The sequence below is a fragment of the Ziziphus jujuba genome, chromosome 4 (genome assembly GCF_031755915.1).
Source record: "Ziziphus jujuba cultivar Dongzao chromosome 4, ASM3175591v1".
Taxonomy (NCBI): domain Eukaryota; kingdom Viridiplantae; phylum Streptophyta; class Magnoliopsida; order Rosales; family Rhamnaceae; genus Ziziphus; species Ziziphus jujuba.
In genome coordinates this window covers 17,303,180-17,314,549 of record NC_083382.1, presented here as the reverse complement: position 1 = coordinate 17,314,549, position 11,370 = coordinate 17,303,180, and the positions used below count along the sequence as shown (strand labels likewise).

The 11,370-nt window shown below is 36.7% G+C and overlaps 2 protein-coding genes across 2 annotated transcripts; both read right to left on the bottom strand.

Annotated features, from left to right (window-relative positions):
* Nucleotides 1–203: 203 nt before the first annotated feature.
* On the bottom strand, nt 204–604 carry LOC107434137 (UDP-glycosyltransferase 71A15-like). The gene has a single exon (XM_016045562.3). The coding sequence runs from the start codon at nt 584–586 to the stop codon at nt 248–250; it is 339 nt and encodes a 112-aa protein (XP_015901048.2). The 5' UTR covers nt 587–604; the 3' UTR covers nt 204–247.
* Nucleotides 605–821: 217 nt separating this feature from the next.
* Nucleotides 822–1,712, bottom strand: LOC107434136 (UDP-glucose flavonoid 3-O-glucosyltransferase 6-like). The gene has a single exon (XM_016045561.3). It carries the CDS (start codon nt 1,710–1,712, stop codon nt 822–824), a length of 891 nt encoding a protein of 296 aa, XP_015901047.3.
* Nucleotides 1,713–11,370: the final 9,658 nt, after the last annotated feature.

Sequence of the window (11,370 nt, the reverse complement as noted above, 5' to 3'; positions counted from 1 at the left end):
ATCTACAAAAAGAAACTAATAATAATACTTTTTGACTTTTGATATTTTTCTGGCATACATAAACAAACACATAATCGGTCACTCCCACATCCATAGCCAAGATATCAATTATTCTCCTGCTAATTAACTCTAAGTGGTTTCGCCAAAAAACAGAAAGTAAAACCCAGATTCTCTAACCTTATTAAACAAATGAAAAAAAAAAAGCAGCAAAGCATAGAAAATATATATAGATCATGATTATCATAATCTAAGGGATATTGTTTATTACATCATTGATCAGACGGCGTATGGAAAAGTAAGATGAGCCACCAAGCAATAAGGTCTTTTTGCACTTTTCACTCATATCTTTGACCCTCTTCCTCATCTCACTCTCAGCTTCCATTACCTTCTTTATTGCTTCCTCGATCTCTTTTGCAGTCACAATGACATCCTCGTCGTGGATGTTATAATCAAATTTCAACCTGTAATCGAGCTTGATCTCAGCTCCTAATCCCAGTTCTCTCACCATTTGAAACGCAATGGGACCATGATCAGCATATAGAGGCCAAGCAGCAACTGGGACTCCGAAACTCAAGCTCTCCAGCATAGAATTCCAACCGCAGTGGGTTACAAACCCGCCTACCAATGGATGGGACAGGATTGCCAACTGTGGGGCCCAACCTATGACTTTTCCAATCCCAGCCGTACGATCAAAAAACTCTTTGGGCAGACTTCTTTTGGATATGCGAATTCTGTTAACCCTGTGATGTCATCTTTTTTGGCCTGTCGAAGAGACCAAATGAATCGAAACCCACAATTTTGGAGAGCATCGGCTATCTCTTTCAGCTGTTCTTTACTAAACTCTCCCACCTGCCAAAGCATAAGAACACCACCGATAATGGGGGCTGGTCGTCAAGCCAATTGATTATGTCGGAGTTCTTGTGGGCCCCTTTTGATTCCAACAGGCTATCACCCCTCAATATCATGTTCAGTATGGGTCCCACTGGATACAAGGGCGGGAGGTCGCAGGATAGGGTTTGGATAGTCTGAGTTTCCAACTCCATGAATGTGTTCATGATAACACCTTTGGTTTCTCTGATTCGTTTAGCATGATCTAGAATCAACTCGGCGCCAGCCTTATCCAAAATCACATCGGGCAAGACTCCGGCCGGTATCGGATTGGTGAAACACGGCATGTGCAACTCGGTAACCCTGTCGTTCTTGAACTTGGCGACGTCTACGTTAAGCTCGTCGTAGAGTGTTAGGAGATGGAGATAAACACCTAGAGACCCAGCACACGAAGGGAAAAATGAGTACTTAGGAATCCCAAGTTCGTCGGCCACGTCCATAATCTGCGAGCAGAGCATGTCGATGACCACTCCGGCTACGGGGCCGGGAGAGTCGCCATTTGATTGCATCAGTTTGGTGACAGCTTGTTTGACATGGAGTTTCTGATACTCCATGAACTTGCCCATGATGATACTCGGCTCGATCTCTGAACCTAAGATGTTGTTTTCTGGGAGAAGGACGAAGTTAATACGATCTGGCTTGGAGGAGGAAGAATGAAGTGAGTCGATTAAGGTTCCAACCTTGGAATCAAAAGGTGATTTGGTGAGGACCACAGTAATGGAAAGTCGTTCGTCTTGTTTCACAAGAAATTTGGAAATCTCGAAGGTCATTACAATGTGGCTCCACCCCGGGAAGGGGATGAACACCAACTCTGCTTTCTTCATTTTTAGAAAGTAATAAGGCTAGGGATTGTAGAAAGATAACACAAAAAGGAAATTAAAGAAGCTCTCTTGTTTGATGGAATCTCTTCGGCTTTACTGCTAGATTTTAAATATTGGTCAAGACGTTGCAATGCATGTGCATAGCTGGACCTAGGTGTAATATAATATTGTTGATACATATAAGTAAGCGTGCTGTCACGTCCCGTGCAAAAGGAGCAGAACCCTTGAGGTTTAACCGGAAGACTCTACACTCTCCATGAAGATTCAAAAGAAGCCCGGAATATTCTAGAAGATTCAAGAGAAACCTAGACTAATGTAGATTGGAATCTCTCTGGAATACTCCATGTAAATATCTTATACATAACCCTAGAATAATCTAGAACCCTAACTAGATAGGTGACATGTGTACATATCTAGAACCTTGTATTTTTGTGATACGTGCCAAGCCCTCTATATAAAGGGGTTGGACTCTCATTTGTAAGACATCCAAGAATTCTAGCAATACAAGTATTCTCCATATTCTCTCAAACTCTCCTACTTCCTACTCTCTTACTCTTAGCTTCCGCATTATGATAGCTTATGAGCAAGGCTTACTTAGCAAGGGAGGTGCTAAGTGCCGCACGGGAGTGTTGAAAAAGTTAGGCCCGTGACAGTTGCTATCAGAGCCAATTGCTGCTCAGCATATCGTGGTGTAACGTGGAAGTAGGCAAGATGGCTAGCTCGGAGGTTACCATCAATGTGGAGGGAGCTACTGATGTGCGAGGTCACGAAGAGCAACGCAACCCCAATGCGGGGAAGCAGAGGCATAAGTCCAAGTCCAAGGATGTGATGACTGGAGTAGAGTTACGCTTGGAGGAGCATGCTGCTCGAGTACAGGAATGGTTTGAGGCATTGGAGAGTCGCCTAGATGGGCTAGAGTCGGAGGACATTGCCATCAATCAAGCCGTGAGAGGGTTACTCAATGGGCTGGACGATGCCTTAAGGAGGGAGCTCCGCTCGACACGCGACCAATGCATGGGGGAGGTAGCAGACCTTCGTGCAATGTTGGAGAAAGAATTGGATGCTATCCGCACCCAAATGGAGGACATGCGGGGTGATTGGGCTCTTTACAAGAAGGCGGTGGCATCGGGGATAACCACCATCCGCGAGGGGCCATGAATCGATGTGCCAAAGCCCAAGTTCTACTCTGGGGCAAGGAATGAGAGGGAGCTCAAGAATTTCCTTTGGGGCTTGGAGCAATACTTTGAAGCAATGGGCATTGTGGACGATGCTTCAAAGATTAGGACTGCCACTCTCTACCTTAGCGACACGGCCATGTTATGGTGGAGGAGGAGGCATAGCGGCATAGAGCGAGGTACGTGCACTTTCCATACTTTTGATGACTTTAAAAAGGATCTCAAAAGGCAATTCTATCCGGAGAATGCTGAAGATGAAGCAAGGAGTCGCCTTCGACGACTCAAGCAAGTAGGCCATATCAAGGAATACATCAAGGAGTTCACCAACTTGGTGTTGGAGATCCCGGACCTATCGGACAAAGACTCCCTTTTCTACTTCATGGATGGTCTGCAACCATAGGTAAAAACGGAGTTAAAAAGGCGTGGAGTACAAGATTTGGCTAGTGCCATTGCATACGCCGAAGGCTTCATTGACTACTCCAACCAAAGAGACTCTCCAAAGCCAAAGGAATGGAAAGACAACCATGGAAAAGGTGGGCGAGAACTTAGTAGATCCAAAGAGAATGAAAGGGAAGAAAGTGCACCTAAGCCAAAAAGCTCAAAATGGAAGCCACCTAGAGAAGGTAAGGACGCTTCCAAACCTAAAAACTCTTGTTTCTTATGTTATGGGCCGCATTGGGTTAGGGATTGTCTGAAGAGGAAGGCTTTGAATGCCATGACTACCCAATACGAGGAGAAGCAAGAGGAAGGAACTAGTATAGGTTCCTTACAATTATTGAATGCCATCAAGGCTGCTCCTAAGGAGACAAAGAAGAGTGGCCTAATGTTCGTGGAGGGAAAACTCAATGGAGTGCCCACCAAGGCGTTGGTGGACACGGGTGCCTCACATAATTTTCTATCAGTGGAGGAGGCACAAAGGCTTGGGATCGAGGAAACCAAAGAAAAGGGCTCCGTAAAGGAGGTGAATTCGGACGCAAAGCCGCTCCAAGGAGTTGCTAGAGGCGTGAAAACCACCATCGGAGACTGGGATGGCCAATTGAACCTAACGGTTGTGTACATGGATGACTACAAGGTTGTCCTTGGCATGGAATTCTTTAACCAAGTAAAGGCTTTCCCACTCCCATTTGCAAACAAGTTATGCATCATGGATGGGGGAACAACGTGCATGGTGCCTACGGAACAAGCTAGCAAACGGGAGACCAAGGTTTTGTTGGCACTGCAAGTTGAGAGGGAGGAGCAAATCAACTTAGTTGCAGCCCAAGAGCCTAGCAAGGATACCCCAAGCCATGCCAAGACCTCTCCTAAGGTACAAGATGTGCCAAAGGAGTTGGACCAAGGGAGCTTGTGTGCATTGGCCTCAAGTTGTGGAGACAACAAGAGAGAGCATGTGGAGACTAAGGAAGGGAACCTAGTCAAACCACTACCTCAACCACACAAGGTGCATGAGGGGGTGATAGGACCCCATAGGAGGTCACTTCCCATTGTAGGGAAAGGGGGCAAGGAAGCCCTAAAGGAAGGTAAGTCAAGAAAGGCACCCATGGTGATAGCGACTTCACTCGACAAGGATGTGGAAGCCACACCTGCGGATCGAGTCATTCAACGTAAAGGCGTGCTTAACTACACCAAGTACTTGGTAAAGGGGAAGAACCTGCCGGATGGTGTCGCGAGTAAACACAACGGCAACTCAAAGATCACATTCGACGGGCAAGGAAAAAGGCGCGACGAGGGCGTCGCGAGTTTAGATGGGGGAGAGTGTCACGTCCCGTGCAAAAGGAGCAGAACCCTTGAGGTTTAACCGGAAGACTCTACACTCTCCATGAAGATTCAAGAGAAGCCCGGAATATTCTAGAAGATTCAAGAGAAATCTAGACTAATGTAGATTGGAATCTCTATAGAATACTCCATGTAAATATCTTATACATAACCCTAGAATAATTTAGAACCCTAACTAGATAGGTGACATGTGTACATATCTAGAACCTTGTATTTTTGTGATACGTGCCAAGCCCTCTATATAAAGGGGTTGGACTCTCATTTGTAAGACATCCAAGAATTCTAGCAATACAAGTATTCTCCACATTCTTTCAAACTCTCCTACTTCCTACTCTCTTACTCTTAGCTTCCGCATTGTGATAGTTTGTGAGCAATGCTTACTTAGCAAGGGAGGTGCTAAGTGCCGCACGGGAGTGTTGGAAAAGTTAGGCCCGTGACAGTGCGCTACACATAAATATCTTTTATTCTTTAAAAATAAAATATAAAAAAGATAAAATAGAGCACTAAGTGATCTCAATAAATGATTTCAATAATAATATTATCGATGCCAAATGTGTCATTGTTACGTATTATCCCAATCATTAATAAAAATATAGTATATGTCTAGAAAGAAGTATTTTCTGATAAACATATGTGGCATGGCCTTGTACCATATATATTTATGTATGTATGAAATTTGTTATTTGTTATCTTACTAGATGACGTATACACATTTAATTAAGCTTTCATTTTTATACACAAAATCTAATGTGGAAGCCTATGGTGATATCATTTTTCTAAGTGTATATATATATATATATTATATTGGTTATATTGAAATTAGAAATAATAAAGAATTTAATAAAGAAAATTACTGACAGATTCATCATGATGAAGTAATCTAATCGATTCCTCAAAATCAGTTCATTGTTGATATATTAGACAAATCAAAGAGACTCGCATATGGGCATTTAATAAATATGATGCAGTCCCGTTGGCCATGGGAAAAATAAGGAAAGGAAAGATGTATAAAAGACTGAACTCAAATGTCGAAGCATGTTTATTGAAGTACTTTACATCATTTTGTTATTTTAAACATTCAATGAGGAACATATGGTTTCATAAACTATTCAGGCACGTGAGGCATGTGAAGACTTGCACATGGATTATCAATTTGCCCCCACAATTTTTTATTTAACTCTTTTATACAATTCAACATTATTTCGGTGCTAAAAACAAATAATAATAATAATAATAATAATAATATTTCGGTTGACAATTTTCATTAAATTTAAGTAATTAAACTTGTATAAACTGTTGGCAATTACAAATAAGACTCTTATCTTTACAATATTAATCCTCTAAGTTGTGATAGAAACTACAGGTAAAGATAAAATAATAAAATTTTATTAACGATTATATGATAAATAATTTAACCATATCATCATTAGATAACAAATATCAAGTATGCTTTCAAAAAAGTAAAAACTTCAATATACTATAGGATAAAAAGGTTAATTGATGACAATTTTAAAATATCATTTAAAGTTTAATACATATTTTTAATATGACAGACAATCGTAATTTTGCAAAGGATCATAAAAAAATTTCAGTTGTAGATAACAGTTCTTGAAGGTATATTTTGTATTGGACTTTGCACTTGTGCTACTAGTCCTGATCGTAAGTGTGGAGGTATGATTCATTCCGATTGATGAATCATAATTTCAAGCTTAATTCTGTCATAAGAAGACGAAACGTTTGGCCAAAACAATCTAGCCAGCTCAAGTCCTATAATCGTGGCATGTATCTCGGCATTGGATGAGGCTTCACTTGTTTGATAAGTGTAACATTAAACTGGACAAGCCTCTTCCTTGAACTGAACGAGCCTCTTCTTCAAACTTATTGAGGTATCATTTCAAGGTCGTACTAGTGGAGTGCCTAAGATTGCTAGCCTCGGAATGGCGGAATTATGTGCATAAGACCATGATTGGCACTCCGTTCGAATGGCTTCTCATGCGTAACCCATTCTAATTTCTATGCTATTACACAATGTCATTTTAGTTCATTCTTCATGGAAATCCTACTTTCCTTAAATATGGCTCTTTGGTCCTTATAATTAAACAAACATATAATTTGTATAAGATCCACTAATAGTTATTATTAGTGTTTGATAAACATTTTCTAGAGTTAATTTAGATTTTTTTTTTTATGTGGCACATGATATTATTAGTCTTTTATATATTGTTCATGAAATTGTTATCCTATTAAAATTGTATATATATATATATATATATCTGTAAAAATTGGACATCGAATAATCCAACCATACTGTGAACATTTAGGGTCCGTTTTCAAAATTGGGATTTTTTTATTATTTAAAAGCTAATTTTATAAATTAAACTTTTTAATGTATCATACTACCATCTAATTACGCAAAACCAACTCCAATTTGATTTTAATTTGCTTACAAATAGTTCACTTTTAGCTAGTATTTAACTAATTAATTTTAAAATGGAAATATATTCAAATTATGGTCAAATTCACAAATTATATATAAACGTAAAATCCATGAGATAAGAAATGCATCATATTTATATATTATATATATATATATATGTATGTGTATGTATATTGATTACACTGAAATTAGAAATAATAAAGAAAGAAGATGAAAATTAGTGACAGATTTATCATAACGAAGTAATCTGATCGATTCCTCGAAATTAGTTCATTGTTTGGTGTATTAGACAAATCAAATATCATTAAGACACTGGGATATGGGCACTTAATAAATGCAGTCCAATTGACCAGGGGAAAAGTAAGGAAGGCAAAGATACATAAAAGACTGAACTCAAATGTGGAAGCATGTTTATTGAAATAGTTTACACCATTTTGTTAATTAACATTTAATGAGGAACATATGGATTCACAAACTATTCAGGCATGTGAAGACTTACACATGGGTTATTAATTTGCCCTCACAATTTTTTATTTAATTATTTTACACAATTCAACATTGTTTCGGTGCTAAAATAATAATAATAATAATAATAAATAAATAAATAAATAAATAAATAATATTTTGGTTGACACTTTTTATTTAATTTAAGTAATTATTTAAAACTTGTTTGAGCTGTTGACAATTACAAATAAAACTCTAGGTTTACAATTAATCCTCTAAGCTGTGATAGAAACTACAAGTAAAGATGAAATAATAAAATTTTATTAATGGTTATATGATAAATAATTTAACCATATCATCATTAGATAACAAATATCAAGTATGCTTTCAAAAAGTAAAAACTTCAATATACTATAGGAAAAAAGGTTAACTGATGACAATTTAAAATGTCATTTAAAATTAAGGAAATTTTTTTAAAATGACAGATAATCATAATTTTACAAAGTACCATAAAAAATCTCAGTTTTAGATGGCAATTCTTGAAGGTAAATTTTGTAAAGTGGACTTTGCACGTGTGCTACTAGCCATGAACGTAAGTGTGGAGGTATGATTCATTCATGAATCATAATTTCAAGCTAAATTCTACCATAAGAAGACGAAACGTTTGACCAAAACAACAGAGCTATGAACATTCTAGCCATTTGGGAGTCCTATAATCGTGAAATGTATCTCGACATTGGTTGAGGCTTCACCTGTTTGATAAGTGTAAGATTAAACTGGACAAGCCTCTTCTTTAAATTGAAGGAGCCTTTTCTTCAAACTTACTGAGGTATCCTTTTAAGGTCGTACTAATGGAGTGCCTAAGATCGCTGGCCTCGGAATGGCCGAATCTTGTGTCTAAGACATGTGGTCAAGATTTTAAAATTTCAGATATTTATTAGGACGGGGTGTTGCAAAAATTCTAATTTCTTTCATGCCATGTTGCGTTCAAGGAATGCTAATCGCTCTATTAATATGCTTTCTATTGATGGTCTTATGACATCGAAGTGGAGCTTGATTAAGAATCACATTGTGAACTTCTATATTAACCATTTTGCTGAAGAGTTTTAGCAACAGGTTAATCCTCATATTTTTGAAGATGTCATTCCTGCTTTGGTGTCTAATATTGATAATTGTAATCTAAATGCTGTCCCTTCTCTAGAAGAAATTAAAGATGTCGTCTTTGAGTTTGATCCTAGTAGTTGTTCAGTGGCTAGATGGCTTTTCTTATCCTTTTTATCAGTCTTGTTGGGATATTATTGGTTGTGATGTCGCCGGGGGGGGGGGGGGGGGGGGAGGGGCGGTGGGGGGTTGTGGTTATGCTCTATTTCTTCAAAATGGGTTTTATGCTTCCGAGCCTTAGTTTGAATTTTTTTACTCTTCTTCCTAAATGAGTATAAGCAAATACTTTGGAGAATTTCAGACTTATTGTTCTTGGGAACTTTCTTTATAAAATAATCCTTAATGTGTTGGCAAACATATTGGCCACTATTGCTAACAAGATAAGTCTTAGGGAAACAATTTGGTTTTATTAAAGGTCAGAACATCGAGGAATGCATTATTGGAGCTTCAGGATGTGCTAAATTTTTTGAAAGAAATGTGTTGGAATAGTTTGGCTCTTAAAATTGACATCATGAAAGTTTTCGACTTCTTGAGATTACCTTTTATTATTCAGGGTCTTCGTTGGTTTTGTTTTTCCACTTTGTTTTGCTCTTGGATCCAAGCTAATTTTTATTCTTTCAGAGTTTCCATTCTTTTGAATGGATCTCCTGAAGGCTATTTTGATTGCTTCCAAGCTGTCTGGCAAGGTGATCCTCTATCACCTTTACCTTTTGGGATTGTAGAAGATTACCTGAGCTTTCATTACTAGAAATGCATTGATAAATGACGCAATTAATGCATCGCATAAAATAAGTACCGATGTGTTATGGGGGGTTGCCTAACGTACTATCGCTAAATCCATAAGACAACATGCAGCGCATTAATAGTGTCACCTTAGATTTAGAAAAATCTGACGTTGTAAATAAATGCGTCACTAAAGGTTCAAAGAACACGTGATGAATGTTTAGCGATGCATTTAAAATCGCATCAAATTTAGTAGATGACTTTTAGGGACGCATTTAACAAATGCGTAAGATTTTATGTTCGACTTTTAGCAACGCTGAGAACAAACACGTCAGATTTTACATTGGACTTTTAACGACGCTGTTAACAAATGTGTCAATTTGATATCCTACTTTTAACGATGCATTTGCATAATGCGTTACCTTTTATCTTTAACATTTAGCAACACTGTATGAAACAGTCGCTAAAAACACTTGTAGCGACTGTTTTTTAAAGCATCTCTAAATATGTTTTGCCAAGGCATTACTAAAAAAAGCCAATGAAATGAGACTGTTTGAAAAATGTTGCTAAAGGTGAAAAACAACGTCGCCAAATGGTTTAGGCCATTTGGTGATGTTCTTTAATTTAATGCACCGCCATTTATTTATTTTTTAATTTGCTTATTTTTAATTTTGTTAAAATTGATTAAAATAGTAAAAATATTAAAATAACTAAAATACAAAAAAATTAAAACTAGCTTCATCCAAATTAATTAGAATACAATAATTTAAAATAAACATTTTTATGACAAAATAATTATCAAATAAATTAAATTTTAGCTCATGAAATATTTTTACAATTTGGTAAACTATTGTATATACAAAAGCAAATGCAATATTAATTAAACTTCCATGAATGCATAGTCATTGAGATGGAAGTTGACATATTTTTGTTGACAATATTACAACCTCATACTGCATATGGAAAAATTAAAAAAAGTATTAACACTTATGCAAAATAAATAAACATTAATTATTATTAATAAGTAATTTACTGAATGAAAATTTAAATAATATTACCATTGTTCTTAAAATTTGGCGAGGCACATTTCTCCTATTTAAAAGTAAAAAACTCATAATGAAGCGGATAAAAAAATTAATTAAATGGATAATAATAAATATCATAAATATTACTTAAAATATAAATAACAAATCTACGTACCAATTTATTTAGAACATATTTTTTATTCATATTCTCTCACAGTCATTACCAACATAGCTACTCTCACATTCATCATCATTATCATTTTCATCAACACTTGGCATCTGTATGACAAATGGATTGTGAGTCATCGTAGTAGCGCCAAGAACATCTTCTTCAATAAAAGAATAATGTTGTGGTGGAGTTAAAACAATAGAACATCTCGAGTCAAGTTGATCTTTAACATAAAATACTTGTTGAACTTAGCAAAACAATGTCAAGCAATATCATAAACAAAATATTTACAAAAGTAAGATTAAGAAAACCCAATGAACCTGACCTGTGATTAAAACAAAAAAAAAAAAAAAAACTGAACCCACCACATGTCACCGCCAATCACAAAAAAAAAAGAAACTCACCTAAACGATGGAGACAAAGAAAGAAGAAACCCAGCTAACCACAAGGGTGACATAGAGAACTCAGCTTCTCGACGGCAATGTACGCAAATGAAAAATAAAATTGAAATATCCCACTCTTCAAGTCTCTCTTAGATTGCTTCCAAATCTAACATCTATTAGGTAGTGTACTTGAGTAGTTTTAGAAAAGAAAAGAGATTCACAGGCTGCGTAAAAATTTTAAAACCCTTTTGAAGATTCTTTTTAAATAATTTTTTAAGTCTTTCAAGTTTTTAAGCAATATTACTGAGGTGGTTTTTTAACTTTTTTTTTTCAAGTACAGTTTGTTTTATTTTTAGATTTTAATGTCTCTT

What these genes read in the sequence shown, in the direction of transcription:
- LOC107434137 (XM_016045562.3), bottom strand. Translation starts at nt 586, where the DNA reads ATGCTGGAGAGCTTGAGTTTCGGAGTCCCAGTTGCTGCTTGGCCTCTA.
- LOC107434136 (XM_016045561.3), bottom strand. Translation starts at nt 1,712, where the DNA reads ATGAAGAAAGCAGAGTTGGTGTTCATCCCCTTCCCGGGGTGGAGCCAC.